Raw genomic sequence first — 17399 nt, forward strand, 5'->3', positions numbered from 1 at the left:
GACAGGCCTCTCTCATCTTTTTAAGTGGGAGAACTTGCACAATTGGTGGCTGACTAAATACTTTTTTGCCCCACTGTATGTCACGACAAGTACATCAAAATATACAGTACCAGTCAAAAGTTTGGACAAACCTACTCATTCAAGAGTTATGCTTTATTTTGTAGAATAATAGTGAAGACATCAAAACTACGAAATAGCACATGAAAACATGTAGCAGCCAAAAATGTGTTTAACAAAATATGTTTTAGATTCTTCAAAGTAGCCACCCTTTGCCTTGACAGTTTTGCACACACTTGGCATTCTCTTAACCAGCTTCACCTGGAATTCCTGTCCAAAAGTCTTGAAGGAGGTCCCACATATGCTGAGCACTTGTTGGTTGTTTTTCCTTCACTCTACGGTCCAACTCATCCCAAACCATCTCAATTGGGTTGAGGTCGGGTGTTTGTGGATGCCAGGTCATCTGATACAGCACTCCATCACTCTCCTTTTTGGTCAAATAGCCCTTACACAGCCTGGAGGTGTGTTGGATCATTGTCCTGTTGAAAAACAAATGATAGTCCCAATAGGTGCAAACCAGATGGGATGCCGTATCGCTGCATAATGCTGTGGTAGCCATGCTAGTTAAGTGTGCCTTGAATTCTAAATAAATCAGACAGTGTCACAAGCAAAGTACCCCCTTACCATCACACCTCCTCCTCCATGCTTCACGGTGGGAACCACACATGCAGAGATCATCCATTCACCTACTCTGCGTCTCACAAAGACATGGAGGTTGGAACCAAAAATCTCAAATTTGGACTCATCAGACCAAAGGACAGATTTCCACCGGTCTAATGTCCATTGCTGGTGTTTCTGGGCCCAAGCAAGTCTCTTCTTAGTCCTTTACTAGTGGTTTCTTTGCAGCAATTCAACCATGAAGGACTGATTCACAGTCTCCTCTGAACTGTCATCAAGGCAAAGGGTGGCTACATTGAAGAATCTCACATTTGTTTAGCACTTTTTTGGTTACCACATTATTCCATATGTGTTATTTCATAGTTTTGATGTTTTCACTATTATTCTACAATGTAGAAAATGTAAAAATAAAGAAACCCTGGAATGAGTAGGTGTCCAAACCTTTGACTGGTACTGTATATATTATTTCAAATTAATTCCATTGCGAGTACTATGTACACTGTTTCAAACTGACGGGTGGTTTTGTTCTCGCCCCTGTCAAGTACGTTAAAACATGGTCATCTTTAGTATCAACACGATCCACTAGAAGTGAACTCCTCAGCTTTGAAGACAAGCCGTTCACTGATTATTCATATTGCATGGACAAAAACGTTCAGTTTCAGAAAGGTTCACAGATGAAAGAGGCAAGAGCTACATGGAAAAGGTCACAGGTAACACCATAAATGTATGTCATCAAAATAAAACTCACACTCCCCAAAGTCTCTGTGTCTGCAAACCCAGACAGCATTTTCAAATCCACTATAATCATATTGGTGGTCAGCTCCTTTCCATGATATCTGTGAAAGAAAAGAGGCCCCTGACATCAATGTTAGATTTTGACAAGTGCTAAATGAATGGATACTTTGATAATTTTCGCCATAAAAAGAACAGATCTGTTTTATTACTGTTACTGATCCAAGCCTAGCTACAAATTAGAAGTGAAATAATCTACATAGGCATAATGAAGCCAAGTGATTTGGGTCAAGTCCATTCTGTTAGACATGTTCCATAAATAAACGTATTGAAAGAATGCTTCTGTAAATGTGTCATTCACTGTCTCAGGATGGTAAGTTGGTGGTTGAAGATATCCCTCTAGTGGTGTGGGGGCTGTGCTTTGGCAAAGTGGGTGGGGTTATATCCTTCCTGTTTGGCCCTGTCCGGGGGTGTCCTCGGATGGGTCCACAGTGTCTCCTGACCCCTCCTGTCTCAGCCTCCAGTATTTATGCTGCAGTAGTTTGTGTCGGGGGGCTGGGGTCAGTTTGTTATATTTGGAGTACTTCTCCTGTCCTATTCGGTGTCCTGTGTGAATCTAAGTGTGCGTTTTCTAATTCTCTCCTTCTCTCTCTCGGAGGACCTGAGCCCTAGGACCATGCCCCAGGATTACCTGACATGATGACTCCTTGCTGTCCCCAGTCCACCTGGCCGTGCTGCTGCTCCAGTTTCAACTGTTCTGCCTTCTTATTATTCGAACATGCTGATCATTTATGAACATTTGAACATCTTGGCCATGTTCTGTTATAATCTCCACCCGGCACAGCCAGAAGTTGACTGGCCACCCCACATATGCTCTCTCTAATTCTCTCTTTTTTTCTCTCTCTCGGAGGACCTGAGCCCTAGGACCATGCCCCAGGACTACCTGACATGATTTATTTTATTTTATTTATTTTACCTTTATTTAACCAGGTAGGCAAGTTGAGAACAAGTTCTCATTTACAATTGCGACCTGGCCAAGATAAAGCAAAGCAGTTCGACAGATAAAACGACACAGAGTTACACATGGAGTAAAAACAAACATACAGTCAATAATGCAGTATAAACAAGTCTATATACAATGTGAGCAAATGAGGTGAGAAGGGAGGTAAAGGCAAAAAAAGGCCATGATGGCAAAGTAAATACAATATAGCAAGTAAAATACTGGAATGGTAGTTTTGCAATGGAAGAATGTGCAAAGTAGAAATAAAAAATAATGGGGTGCAAAGGAGCAAAATAAATAAATAAATAAAAATTAAATACAGTTGGGAAAGAGGTAGTTGTTTGGGCTAAATTATAGGTGGGCTATGTACAGGTGCAGTAATCTGTGAGCTGCTCTGACAGTTGGTGCTTAAAGCTAGTGAGGGAGATAAGTGTTTCCAGTTTCAGAGATTTTTGTAGTTCGTTCCAGTCATTGGCAGCAGAGAACTGGAAGGAGAGGCGGCCAAAGAAAGAATTGGTTTTGGGGGTGACTAGAGAGATATACCTGCTGGAGCGTGTGCTACAGGTGGGAGATGCTATGGTGACCAGCGAGCTGAGATAAGGGGGGACTTTACCTAGCAGGGTCTTGTAGATGACATGGAGCCAGTGGGTTTGGCGACGAGTATGAAGCGAGGGCCAGCCAACAAGAGTGTACAGGTCGCAATGGTGGGTAGTATATGGGGCTTTGGTGATAAAACGGATTGCACTGTGATAGACTGCATCCAATTTGTTGAGTAGGGTATTGGAGGCTATTTTGTAAATGACATCGCCAAAGTCGAGGATTGGTAGGATGGTCAGTTTTACAAGGGTATGTTTGGCAGCATGAGTGAAGGATGCTTTGTTGCGAAATAGGAAGCCAATTCTAGATTTAACTTTGGATTGGAGATGTTTGATATGGGTCTGGAAGGAGAGTTTACAATCTAACCAGACACCTAAGTATTTGTAGTTGTCCACGTATTCTAAGTCAGAGCCGTCCAGAGTAGTGATGTTGGACAGGCGGGTAGGTGCAGGTAGCGATCGGTTGAAGAGCATGCATTTAGTTTTACTTGTATTTAAGAGCAATTGGAGGCCACGGAAGGAGAGTTGTATGGCATTGAAGCTTGCCTGGAGGGTTGTTAACACAGTGTCCAAAGAAGAGCCGGAAGTATACAGAATGGTGATGACTCCTTGCTGTCCCCAGTCCATCTGACCGTGCTGCTGCTCCAGTTTCAACTGTTCTGCCTTATTATTATACGACCATGCTGGTCATTTATGAACATTTGAACATCTTGGCCATGTTCTGTTATAATCTCCACCCGGCACAGCCAGAAGAGGACTGGCCACCCCACATAGCCTGGTTCCTCTCTAGGTTTCTTCCTAGCTTTTGGCCTTTCTAGGGAGTTTTTCCTAGCCACCGTGCTTCTACTCCTGCATTGCTTGCTGTTTGGGGTTTTAGGCTGGGTTTCTGTACAGCACTTTGAGATATCAGCTGATGTACGAAGGGCTATATAAATACATTTGATTTGATTTGATTTGATTCATTCTTACTGAGACTCGAGGTTCAGCGTGACTCTGGGTCTCAAAGAGTTGCTGTTGCAGTCTACCTCTGTCTTCACCTGGATGCTGAGCATTGTGCTGTCAGCAGGAGTAGGGATGTTACAGTTGGAGTGCCACCTGGGAAAGAGGGAAGAAGTCGTCAGGGGAACAAGGTTGCCTAAAAATAACAATTTTATAAGATAGAAAAACAATAACCATTTCATAAACTAGAAATCAAGCCAGAAAAGATCTTTATGTTTGAAATTCACAGTAATATATACACAACTGGATTGGGAGGAGAGATGTGTTTTCACTGACGTGCACTGAGGCACAAGCACTGCCCTTCACTTCCATTCTGTGTCCTGCAGCGCCCTTTCTTGGTAAAGAAGCTTGTTGTTTTGGTTCACATTAAAGAGGTGCTGTCCCCCACTGGGAGACTGTACTGTCACTGTGCTGGTGCCCTCTCTACTGAACACCCTGGTGGAGTAGAGAGCCAGGGCCTGGAGGGCTACACTCCAACAGATCAGTTCAAAATGAAAGAAAATACCCCATTTACAGAAAGGGTAGATGTTTACATTGATCAGTTACTAGAGTGACTAGCCCAGGTCAGTGGCAATGACAGAGGGGAGGCACTGAGGGAAGCCAGCAGAATGTAGGAGCTGATCTCCACTGCCAGGGAGGCTGAGGTCTCTGAGGAGGTCTGAGTCCAGTGCAGGAGACCCCCTGAGGGACGACGAGCACACACAAAGACAGAAATCGGAACCATGGACAGGCACATCATATTTACCTTAATATTTACCTTACGTTGATTGGACTAAATCATTTAATGAAGGTGATTTAATGATGTTGAAATGTTGAAGTGGTGCTGGAATAGTGGAGGCAGCTCCTGTTTTCTTTGTGACTTGCTGTAACTCTGATTCTAAATCAATAGTTGTTTAGTAGTCCGAAAATGTCAGAAACATTAAGTTGCTTGATCATTCAACTGTTTGTTACATGCAATATGCTTTGTGGACTTCACTGGATAGAGGTTGCTCTCCAGTTTTGTGATCAAACAAAGGTGTGGTTGAATTGATTTCTTATTGTCTCTGCCAATCACAGTGTCAAGGCATATGAACTAACTGCTTATAGAGCTAACAACGCAATTATCACATATAAAAGCGGAGGCTTTTTCCTTCAGGAAACCTCCGGGAGAAATACAACAAGAGCAAATATTCCATAACCTGTAGGTCGGTAGGACTGGGGTCTGAACAGAGGTTATAGTGAAGAGCAGAAGCTCTGAACTATAACCTGTAGGGAACACAATATATGGTAGGTTTCTCACTTAAGGGTGGCACAAATGTGATATTGGGGAGGGGAATGAGCAGGGTAAATGCTAATTAAATTCTGTGGTATAAAAACTGTTGTGTTTTTGTGGACATTACTGTAGTATTTACTACATAATACATTTACTACATATAATACTACCCTATTCTACATTAGGACTACGTGCTCAATGAACGAGCGGTAGGGAATTGGTTGGTTCTCCCAGGCTTCTTTTGCTAAATCCAAAATGCCTCTGCATGGTCACCCGTACAACAACTCGAAGGGGGAGAACCTGGTAGAGGCTTGAGGAACTTGGCGCAGGGCAAACATAAGGTGGGGCAACAGCATGTCCCAATTTTTCCTGTCCTTATCCACAACACATCTTAACATGCTCATGATGGTTTTATTCAGCCTCTCGCACAGTCCGTCTGTCTGGGGGTGATAAACACTCGTTCTAATCTGCTATACACTGTATAGCTTACATACAGTTGAAGTCAGAAGTTTACATACACTTAGGTTGGAGTCATTAAAACTCGTTTTTCAACCACTCCACGAATTTCTTGTCAACAAACTATAGTTTTGGCAAGTTGGTTAGGACATCTACTTTGTGTATGACACAAGTAATTTTTCCAACAAATGTTTACAGACAGATTATTTCACTTCTAATTCACTGTATCACAATTCCAGTGGGTCAGAAGTCTACATACACTAAGTTGACTGCCTTTAAACAGCTTGGAAAATTCCAGAAAATGATGTCATGGCTTTAGAAGCTTTAGATAGGCTAATTGATAACATTTGAGTCAATTGGAGGTGTACCTGTGGATGTATTTCAAGGCCTACCTTCAAACTCGGTGTCTCTTTGCTTGACATCATGGGGAAATAAAAATAAATCAGCCAAGACCCCCGAAAACAGATTGTAGACCTCCACAAGTCTGGTTCATCCTTGGGAGCAATTTCCAAACGCCTGAAGGTACCATGGTCATCTGTACAAACAATAGTACGCAAGTATAAATACCATGGGACCACGCAGCCGTCATACTGCTCAGGAAGGAGACTCGTTCTGTCTCCTAGAGATGAACGTACTTTGGTGCGAAAAGTGCAAATCAATCCCAAAACAACAGCAAAGGAACTTGTGAAAATGCTGGAGGAAACTGGTACAAAAGTATCTATATCCACTATCTATATCCACTATTGGTATATCAACATAACCTGAAAGGCCACTCAGCAAGGAAGAAGCCACTGGTCCAAAACAGCCATAATAAAGCCAGACTAAGGTTTGCAACTGCACATGGGGACAAAGATTGTACTTTTTGGACAAATGTCCTCTGGTCTGAATAAACGAAAATATAACTGTTTGGCCATAATGACCATCGTTATGTTTGGAGGAAAAAGGGGGAGGCTTGCAAGCCGAAGAACACCATCCCAACCGTGAAGCACAGACGTGGCAGAATCAAGTTATGGGGGTGCTTTGCTGCAGGACGGACTGGTGCACTTCACAAAATAGATGGCAACATGAGGAATGACAATTATGTGGATATATTGAAGCAACACCTCAAGACATCAGTCAGGAAGTTAAAGCTTGGTCGCAAATGGGTCTTCCAAATGGACAATGACCCCAAGCATCCTTCCAAAGTTGTGGCAAAATGGCTTAAGGACAACAAAGTCAAGGTATTGGAGTTGCTATCACAAAGCCCTGACCCCAATCCTATAGAAAATTTGTGGGCAGAACTGAAAAAGCATGTGTGAGCACGGAGGCCTAAAATGTGATGGGAATGTGATGAAAGAAATAAAAGCTGAAATCAATTATTCTCTCTACCATTATTCTGACATTTCACATTCTTAAAATAAAGTGGGGATCCTAACTGACCTAAAACAGGGAATGTTTACTTGGATTAAATGTCAGGAATTGTGAGAAACTGAGTTTAAATGTATTTGGCTCAGTGTATATAAACTTCCGACTTCAACTGTAGGTCTTTCATGAGCCGGGACATGAAGGGAGTGCCTTGATCTGTTAAAATAGTTGAGGGTAATCCTACTCGCAAAAACATAACCAGCTCCTTGGCTCTGCCTTTTGTCACCATGGTGCGTAATGGAATAGCCTCTGGATATTTGGTCGCGTAATCCACTACTACAAGGATGTATTGTGTCCTCTGGCTGACCGTGGCAGTGGCCCCACTAGGTCCATGGCAATAGTTTTGAATGGGGTTTCTATAATGGGAAGAGATACCAGGGGATTGCGAAAATGGGCCCTGGGGGCCGTACATTGACACCTGTCGCATGACCTGCAATATTTGGCTAAGTCTCTGGTCACCCCCGGCCAGTAGAACAGGGTGAATACCCGCTCAGCCGTTTTCTCCCATCCTAAATGTCCCCCAAGACATGGGAGAGGGCCAAGTGCAGCACAGTGTCTTGATATGACCTCTGTACTACCAATAGTTCAAACTCCCCCTCCCTTCTCCTACACACCCAATATAATAGGCTGTTATGTATGGCAAAATATGGGAAATGTAACTCACCCTCATCCTGTAGCCTCTTCCCATCAATAACTGCCACTTTGTCCATAAGCCTTTGCACCTCCGGATCTCGCTGTTGGGCTGTGCCAAACTGACTCATAAGGTCTTCGGTAAGGGAAACTGCTGTAGCTGTCGGACAGGGTGGGGGTCGTTGGTCTCCATGCCAAACCCCGGCCAGGACTCCTCTGGTGTGGACTCTGGGAAGATCTGTCAAAGCAGTTCTTTTTCCTCTTATCCTCGTCTGCCTGGCTGGATCCCTCTTCCCCTTAGCTCTCGATTCCGTGGCACGTCTCATCACTGGACGTCTCTTTTAAGACTCGCCACAGCAATCATGTGGACTCCTCATCCTGCTTCCTGTTCCCCTAGTAGACCGTCTAGTCGCCCCATGTGGTTTACTTTTTCCCCCCAGAGTTTATGGCGGGAAACCAGCTTATGTGCCAGGCCCATGCGGTGCTGTGAGCTCCTCTTCTCTTGTCGGCCCCTCTCATGCTTCTCCGTATTGGTCCACAACCCATGGAAGAGTGGGCAGTCATGACCAAGGAGGACGGGAACTGACAAGTTCGGTGATGTTTTCCATGGGTGTGGTCATCTTTACTCGAAAGCTGCAAAATGATGCCACTGGATTAAGTACTGACCCACTGTCCAATCCTCTTCTGATGAACATTCTGTTTATTCATAGAACAAGAGACACATTGAGCAGGGCACAACCTTGTGGACTGTTCAGATACAAACATGTTATGTAGGCCAAACATGCCTGTCTCACATGTAGAATAAGGAGTCACGTCAGTTCTATTCATGACATTTCTATCTGCAATGTTCTGAAGTTTGCTTACTGAAGGTGGCCCAGATGTGTTCACATAAAGCTGATATGGAGGCTTCTGGTAACTGCCATGTGGAAATGAATGATGACCTACCTAGCTGGTCCTCGTCTTATCGTGTTGTATTATTTAGTGACATGCACAGTATGTTTGCATTGAGTGCTATGTCTCAACTGTTTGTGTAGCCTTATCAAACAGATAACATGAGCTAAAGATTTGGATTTTGTCCAATAGTTGTTCAAAACATTTCCCATTCCCGAAGCCTTATTGTTCATGTAGTACAAATGGGATGTATAAGAAGCCCCACGCTTCCATTCTCCGGGTGGACACTTTAACCATTTGGTTGAACAACACTGTACATAGTTTTACATAATAGCTGATTGCCATGTCTATCGCACAGTATTATGATGTTGTGATCCTTGTGTCTCTCTTTTTGTCCGAAATAGTGGAGATAAGGTTCTAAAGGAAGACCAAATAAATCAATGTTTTCAATATTTCAAATTTTCAACACCCACCAGCTGATTGACAGGGCTAAAACTGGAATCCAAAGTGATCACTCTAAACTGCACTGTAAAAACACAAAGACAAGCGCTCAATGAGAGTTTTGAAGCATCATTTTGCTAACTTTAATTGGTTTTCCAGAAATCCCCATTGAAGGATTTCCAGACTCCAGGAATCTTTCAACCGGGATTTCTGGAAAACCTGGGATTTTCGGGAAAGTTACCAGAATTTTGCAAGACAAACTTTCGACAGCTACTCTGGATAATATTTTTCACCTTTGGTACTAAGAACCCTATTCAGATAAAGGAAAACTGCACTGCGTTTTTTCTGAAAATATTTACACTATCAATATCCAATGATGACGTCCAGGAGAGGAACAGCTTGTAACATGGGTTATGTTGGTACAAACTCCAGTGTACATATTCTGAGTGAACCTGCAGTGGATTCTTTTGTTATCTGGACCTTTACTGTCTTGTTTCAAATGTATTTTAGGAGCAACATGTGATGACAGAGCAAACCAGTCCAGCAGACTGTGTACTGGCTCTGTGTAAAATGACCTGTTTGTCCTGGGTTGTTGATTGGTTTATCCGTTTGGATGAATGTCATCGGACTGTAGGGTTTGATCATGACCTTTCTCTCTGTCGATAGAAACTTTTCACATCGAACCTCCACCTTAAAGTTTTGCACTTGGTCACTCTCCACCTGAGGGGCCTGTCAGTGAGACAATGAACCAATGACATATGATCCAGTGTGGCTTAGTTGGTAAGAGCGTGCTGCAACAATGTCAAGGTTGTTAAGATTCAATCACTTCTCCTTTCATCAGTGTATTTTAAAAATGCTTTTTCTTCAGTAGTTAATGTCATCTTTTTTATGTCAAATTTCAGCTTGAATCCCAGAAAAGTTTTGGTAGCCACCACTTTGATATTTCCCATCAAATAAGATAGCATTGCACTAAAATGAAGAGATGCATCACAAAGCTGAGAAGTACTGTGTACTCTTATTGGAATGGTTCTGGATGTCGACCAGTGCTGGCTGACCTGAAACTGGAAGCAGCGGTGAAACTCTTGGTCAGAACTCTCTTGGAGAAGAATTTTGCTCTGCTCATCACCAATCAGAGATATGGTCATGACCAGGATCTCGATGGGCTGCAGAAGACTGGCACAAAGCTTGGCCTGCCTGGATCACTGCAAGAATGGCTACCATGTAAAAACTACAGAGACCATACACACACAGGAAAATCTGTACAAAATGATAGGGCACCTCTAAACAAGAAACTACAGATGTAATGTAGGATCTTAATTTGACCAGTATTGTCATAGAAAAATTATCCTGTAGCAACAGGATTTGACTGTTTACTTTAAAATGCATAATTTACATTAATTCAATTTAAACAGTCATGGTCCACTGCAAGTTTTTTGCTGTTCCAGGTTTGTTCCAGGGACGTTCCCAAGAATGTTTTTAGGACGTTCTTAGAACGTTGTGTCATGGTCCTCTTGATGTTTTTGTCTAGTTCAAATCAAATCAAATGCTATTAGTCACATGCGCCAAATACAACAGGTGTAGACCTTACAGTGAAATGCTTACTTACGAGCCCCTAACCAACAATGCGGTTTAAAAAAATACAGATAAGAATAAGAGCTAAAAGTAACAAGTAATTAAAGAGCAGCAGTGAAATAACAATAGCGAGACTATGTACAGGGGGGTACCGTTACACAGTTAATGTGCGGGGACACCGGTTATTTGTGGTAGTATGTACATGTAGGTAGAGTTATTAAAGTGACTATGCATAGAAGACAACAGAGAGTAGCAGTGGTGTAAAGAGGGTGTGTGTGAGGGGGGGGGGGGGGTGTAAATAGTCTGGATGGCCATTTGACTAGATGTTCAGGAGTCTTATGGCTTGGGGGTAGAAGCTGTTTAGAAGCCTTTTGGACCTAGACTTTGCGCTCCGGTACCGTTTGCCGTGCGGTAGCAGAGAGAACAATCTATGACTAGGGTGGCTGGAGTCTTTAACAATTTTTAGGGCCTTCCTCTGACACCGCCTGCTATAGAGGTCCTGGATGGCAGGAAGCTTGACCCCAGTGATGTACTGGGCCGTTCGCACTACCCCCTGTAGTGCCTTATGGTCAGAGGCCGAGCAGTTGCCATACCAGGCAGTGATTCAACCAGTCAGGATGCTCTCGATGGTGCAGCTGAAGAACCTTTTGAGGATCTGAGGACCCATGCCAAATATTTTCAGTCTCCTGAGGCGGAATAGGTTTTGTCGTGCCCTCTTCACGACTGTCTTGGTGTGCTTGGATCATGTTAGTTTGTTGGTGGTGTGGACACCAAGGAACCTGAAGCTCTCAACCTGCTCCACTGCAGCCCCGTCGATGAGAATGGGGGCGTGCTTGGTCCACTTTTTCCTGTAGTCCACAATCATCTCCTTTGTCGTGATCACGTTGAGGGAAAGGTTGTTGTCCTGGCACCACACGGCCAGGTCTCTGACCTCCTCCCTATAGGCTGTCTCATCGTTGATCAGGCCTACATCTGTTGTGTCGTCTGCAAACTTAATGATGGTGTTTGAGTCGTGCCTGGCCATGCAGTCGTCGGTGAACAGGGAGTACAGTAGGGGACTGAGCACGCACCCCTGGGGAGCTCCAGTGTTGAGGATCAGCATGGCAGATGTGTTGCTACCTACCCTCACCAGCTGAGGGCGGCCTGTCAGGAAGTCCAGGATCCAGTTGCAGAGGGAGGTGTTTAGTCCCAGGATCCTTAGATTAGTGATGAGCTTTGAGGGTACTATGGTGTTGAACGCTGAGCTGTAGTCAATGAATAGCATTCTCATATAAGTGTTCCTTTTGTCCAGGTGGGAAAGGGCAGTGAGGAGTGCAATCGAGATTGCATCATCTGTGGATCTGTTTGGGCGGTATGCAAATTGGAGTGGGTCTATGGTTTCTGGGATAATGGTGTTGATGTGAGCCATTACCAGCCTTTCAAAGCACTTCATGGCTACGGACGTGAGTGCTACGGGTCTGTAGTCATTTAGGCAGGTTGCCTTTGTGTTCTTGGGCACAAGGACAATGGTGGTCTGCTTGAAACATGTTGGTTTTACAGACTCAATCAGGGACATTTTGAAAATGTCAGTGAAGACACCTGCCAGTCAGCACATGCCCGGAACACACATCCTGGTAATCCGTCTGGCCCCACAGCCAGACGGATATGTTGACCTGTTTAACCTGTGGATATGTTGACCTGTTTAACCTTTGACCTGTGTATGTTGACCTGTTTAAAGGTCTTACTCACGTCGCCTACAGAGAGCGTGATCACACAGTCGTCCAGAACAGCTGATGCTCTCATGCATGCCTCAGTGTTGCTTGCCTCGAAGTGAGCATAGAAGTGATTTAGCTGTTCTGTTAGGGTCGTGTCACTGGGCAGCTCATGGCTGTGCTTCCCTTTATAGTCTGTAATAGTTTGCAAGCCCTGCCACAAAAAACGAGCGTCGGAGCTGGTGTAGTATGATTCAATCTTAGCCCTGTATTGACGCTTTGCCTGTTTGATGGTTTGTCGCAGGGCATAGCATGATTTCTTGTAAGCTTCCAGGTTAGAGTCCTGTACCTTGAAAGTGGCAGCTCTACCCTTTAGCTCAGTGTGAATGTTGCCTGTAATCCATGGCTTCTGGTCGGGGTATGCACTTACAGTCACTGTGGGGACAACGTCCTCGATGCACTTATTGATAAAGCCAGTGACTGATGTGGTGTACTCCTCTATGACATCGGAATAATCCCGGAACATGTCCAGTCTGTGAAAGCAAAACAGTCCTGTAGTTTAGCATCTGCTTCATCTGACCCCTTTTTTATTGACCGAGTCACTGGTGCTTCCTGCTTTAAGTTTAGCTTGTAAGCAGGAATCAGGAGGATATATTTGTGGTCGGATTTACCAAATGGAGGACGAGGGAGAGCTTTGTACGTGTCTCTGTATGTGGAGTACAGGTGATCTAGAATTGTTTTCCCTCTGGTTGCACATTTAACATGTTGATAGAAATTTGGTAGAACTGATTTAAGTTACCCTGCATTAAAGTCTCCGGCTACTAGGAGCGCCTCCTCTGGGTGAGTGGTTTCCTGTTTGCTTATTTCCTTATACAGCTGACTGAGTGCGGTCTTAGTGCCAGCATCTGTCTGTGGTGGTAAATAAACAGCCACGAAAAGTATAGCTGAAAACTCTCTAGGCAGGTAGTGTGGCCTGCAATTTATCACAATATACTCTACTCTGCAAAATCTAGAGACTTCCTTAGATTTCGTGCACCAGCTGTTGTTTACAAATATGCACAGACCGCCACCCCTCCCATCTTACGGAGTGTGCTGTTCTATCTTGCCGGTGCAGCGTATATCCCGCTACTTGAATATCCATGTCGTCCATGTCGTCATTCAGCCACGATTCCGTGAAACATAGGATATTACAGTTTATGATGTCCCGTTGGTAGGACATTCGTGATCGTACCTCGTCTAATTTATTGTCCAATGATTGTCCAATGATTGCATGTTGGCGAGTAATATTGACGGTAACGGCAGCTTTCCTCACAGAGCATCCCGCTCTGTGTCCTCTATACCTGCTTCTCCTCCTCTTGCAAATAACGGGAATGTTGGCCATGTCAGATGTTTGGAGAATGTCTGTGCTTCCTGCTTGTTGAAGAAAAAATCTTTGTCTAATCCGAGGTGAGTGATCGCTGTCCTGATATCCAGAAGCTCTTTTTTTGCCGTAAGATACGGTTGCAGGCCAGGGGAAGCTCTGGCGGGTAGCAGGGAACCAGGAACTGAGGCTGGGGCAAGGGGAGTAGGTCTGGAGCAGAATTCAAGGAAGCAGTAGAGTGGGGGCAGGGAAGCTGGACTGACGAGACGAGGGACTGGGGAAAGGGACCAGTGTCAGAGCAGACGGAACTGTAGTGGAGAGAAAAGCAGCATCAGGCTAGGGAAACAGGCACAAGAGGATAACATGATCTATGCAGGAACAAACGGCTTGAACCGCAGACTGACTGAGCAGAGGCTACGGTCTGGCAGCGTGGAAGTGGCAATCACATACACCCACACAGAGAGAGAGGGAGAGAGCACTAGGGGAGACACAGGATGAAAATAGTGCCCCCTACCCTACAGAAGTTAGGGAGACACCGGATGAGAAGTAGAGGGCGTGGCAGGAGCAGATGTAACAATGTCCAACAGGTCATCAGGTATACTGTGATTCATATAACATTTGTTATGTTCATGGGGAAGGAAAACTGGAGGGGCACAAATTCTATCTGGGGTGTCCATGCCCGGCTTTGCCACCTTGTAGAGTCGGCTCTGGGTACAGTGTTGTTCCCTGAGGTAAAAAAAGTCAAAAGGTACACTTCACTGGTACACATAGGAACTCACATGGTACAAGTGAATCTTCCAGCAAGACAATATCCCCAAGTACAAATTAAAATCCCCCAAAAAGGGTTAATTGACCACAAAATCTACATTTTGCAATGGCCATCTCAGTCTCCAGAAATCTGTGGTTTCAATTGATAAGGAAAGTCCATAAACACAGATGAAGGATATCAAGAATTGGGAAACATTCTGTATGGAGGAATGGTCTAAGACACCTCCCAATGTGTTCTCCAATCTCAGAAGGAGAGGGTGCTGGATTATTGAAAACAGGGAATCCAATCCTTTTTACCCTTATCTTTTTGGGATTATTGGTATTACTTGTTAAACAAAATATATTTCTCTGAACAATTGTATTAGTATAAAACAGTATAAAACAGTAGACAAACACAGTGTGCTTAAACTAATAACACACAAATTATTGTATTTTTCTTGTCTATATTGAGTACATCATTTAAACGTTCACAGTGTAGGTTGGAAAAAGTATGTGAGTCCTATCAATGAGAAGAGATTGGAGATGTTGGTTAGAGCTGCCCTGTGCTATAAAAAAATACTCACAAAATTTGAGTTTTCTATTCACAAGAAGCATTGCCTGATGTGAACCATGCCTCGAACAAAAGAGATCCCAGAAGAATTGTTGACTTGCATAAAGATGGAAAGGGTAACTGTAAAGTATGGTGGAGGGAGCATCATGGTTTGGGGCTGCTTTGCTGCCTCAGGGCCTGGACAGCTTGCTATCATCGACGGAAAAATGAATTCCCAAGTTTATCAAGACATTTTGCAGGAGAATGTAAGGCTATCTGTCCGCCAATTGAAGCTCAACAGAAGTTGGGTGATGCAACAGGACAACGACCCAAAACACAGAAGTAAATCATCAACAGAATGGTTTCAACAGAAGAAAATACACCTTCAGGAGTGGCCCAGTCAGAGTCCTGACCTCAACCCGATTTAAAATGCTGTGGCATGACCTCGAGAGCAGTTCACACCAGACATCCTAAGAATATTGCTGAACTGAAACAGTTTTGTAAAGATGGATTGTCCAACATTTCTCCTGAACGTTGTGCAGGTCTGATCCGCAACTACAGAAAACGTCTGGTTGAGTTTATTGCTGCCAAAGGAGGGTCAACCAGTTTTTAAATCCAAGGATTCACATACTTTTCCCACCCTAAACTGTGAATGTTTACACGGTGTGTTCAATAAAGACATGAAAACGTATAATTGTTTGTGTGTTGTTAGTTTAAAAAGACTGTCTGTCTAGTGTTGTGACTTAGATGAAGATCAGATCAAATTTTATGACCAATTTATGCAGAAATCCAGGTCATTCAAAAAGGTTCACATACTTTTTCTTGCCACTGTAGCTCAATGTTTGTAATATTTATTTATATAATTTTTATTTATAGTCTTTTTTGCTCATCTTTATCAAGGGATCCAATACTTTTTGAACCCACTGTATATTATAAAGGGGTGGCAGGTAGCCTAGTGGATGGAGCGTTGGGTCAGTAACCGAAAGGTAGCAGGATTGAATCACCGAGCTGATAAGGTACAAATATGTCATTCTTCCCCTGAACAAGGCAGTTAAACCACTGTTCCCTAGGAGGCCATCATTGTAAATAAGATGTTCTCAACTGACTTGCCAAGTTAAATATATATATATTTTTAATATGGACAAAGTAAAAAACAGGCATTGCATGCAAGCTATGTCCTGCACTGTACTGTATGTATATTGATGGTGCATGTGTAGTCTCCATGACAGAGAATCTGCCAATCACTGAAAATCACTGTTGTTGACACAAATTGGTCAAACATTCACAAGGCTTTAACTTCAATCATTCAACCTGGCTACACCAGTTCCCCTGCTTGTACTCTACAAAGTGCAGTAGGGAAGTCTTGCCAGTAGGAATACTGGGACATAGGCTGACTTGGTGTTTTTTATTTCTCTCATTGAGTCATGGTTCCTTCTGGGCTTCACATTTGTAGATGGATATTCTTTGCCTGCTTTCACTGGCTTTGTTTCTGTCAAGAAACTCCAAGACCGTAAGTAAATCTGCACAGTCAGTTAGAATTTAGTAATCAGATGTGGCGTCTCGTCCTGAGCAAATTTAGAACTGTTTTTCATCTACCCTTTCTGCAGATATTTGTTCTGTGTATTTCACCTATAAGTATAGGCTTTTTAAAAAGGAATCTTTATTTTTTAATCTTAATTATTATTATTATTATTTTTTGGCCCACCCCTCCTCTTTGGAGGACAAAATAAACCTTTTTATTATTATTATTTATTTTACATGTACTCTGTACACACATTTTACTTGCATGGCGCTGCAGGAAATGCAGACGAGCATTGTGTTTGACATAAATTATATTATGTGTTAGTGCATTGCACTTTTCATGCAACCTGTAGCCTACTTTTGTCCAGATAATTGCAGAATCACATATCAAGCAACATTATGGACATAACATTCAAATCGTGTTGGTGCAGGATTATTTTGCTATAACAATACTTGTGAAATTAAGATCCTACATCTGTAGTTTCTTGTTTAGAGGTGCACTCTCATTTTGTACTAATTTTCCTGTATGTTTGCTGTTGTGCTGGCATATGTTCTCTCTAGGGTTTACATGGTAGCCATTCCTGCAGTGATCCAGGCAGGCTCAGAGGCCAAGCTTTGTGCCAGTCTTCTGCAGCCCAACGAGACCCTGGTCATGACCATATCTCTGCTTGTTGATGAGCAGAGCAAAATTCTTCTCCAAGAGAGTTCTGACCGAGAGTTTCACCGCTGCTTCCAGTTTCAGGTCAGCCAGCACTGGTCGACATCCAGAACCATTCCAATAAGAGTACACAGTACTTCTCAGCTTTGTGATGCATCTCTTCATTTTAGTGCAATGCTATCTTATTTGATGGGAAATATCAATGTGGTGGCTTTTCTGGAATT

At 43.4% G+C, this 17399-nt stretch overlaps 1 protein-coding gene and 1 long non-coding RNA gene across 4 annotated transcripts in view; one reads left to right on the forward strand and one right to left on the reverse strand.

Moving 5' to 3' along the window:
- Window positions 1–7184: 7184 nt before the first annotated feature.
- LOC116354757 (uncharacterized) lies at window positions 7185–10641 on the reverse strand. Its single transcript, XR_004203972.1, has 3 exons — window positions 10132–10641; window positions 9652–9805; window positions 7185–9161 (listed from the first exon to the last, which is right to left on the reverse strand). It is a non-coding gene; the product is annotated as an uncharacterized LOC116354757 (long non-coding RNA).
- A 5384-nt stretch (window positions 10642–16025) lies between these two features.
- LOC109909041 (alpha-2-macroglobulin) overlaps window positions 16026–17399 on the forward strand; it is a 29956-nt gene continuing 28582 nt past the window's right edge. Inside the window, exons 1-2 of one of the 3 annotated variants that reach the window (XM_020507924.2) lie at window positions 16026–16506; window positions 17079–17259. In XM_020507924.2, coding sequence (XP_020363513.2) covers window positions 16421–16506; window positions 17079–17259 — 267 coding nt within the window. In that variant the 5' untranslated portion in view covers window positions 16026–16420. The remainder of the gene's footprint in view (window positions 16507–17078; window positions 17260–17399) is intronic. The other 2 variants (XM_031795872.1, XM_020507925.2) reach the window with 2 other exon arrangements.

Source organism: Oncorhynchus kisutch, linkage group LG18 (assembly GCF_002021735.2).
Source record: "Oncorhynchus kisutch isolate 150728-3 linkage group LG18, Okis_V2, whole genome shotgun sequence".
NCBI classification, from domain to species: Eukaryota; Metazoa; Chordata; class Actinopteri; order Salmoniformes; family Salmonidae; genus Oncorhynchus; species Oncorhynchus kisutch.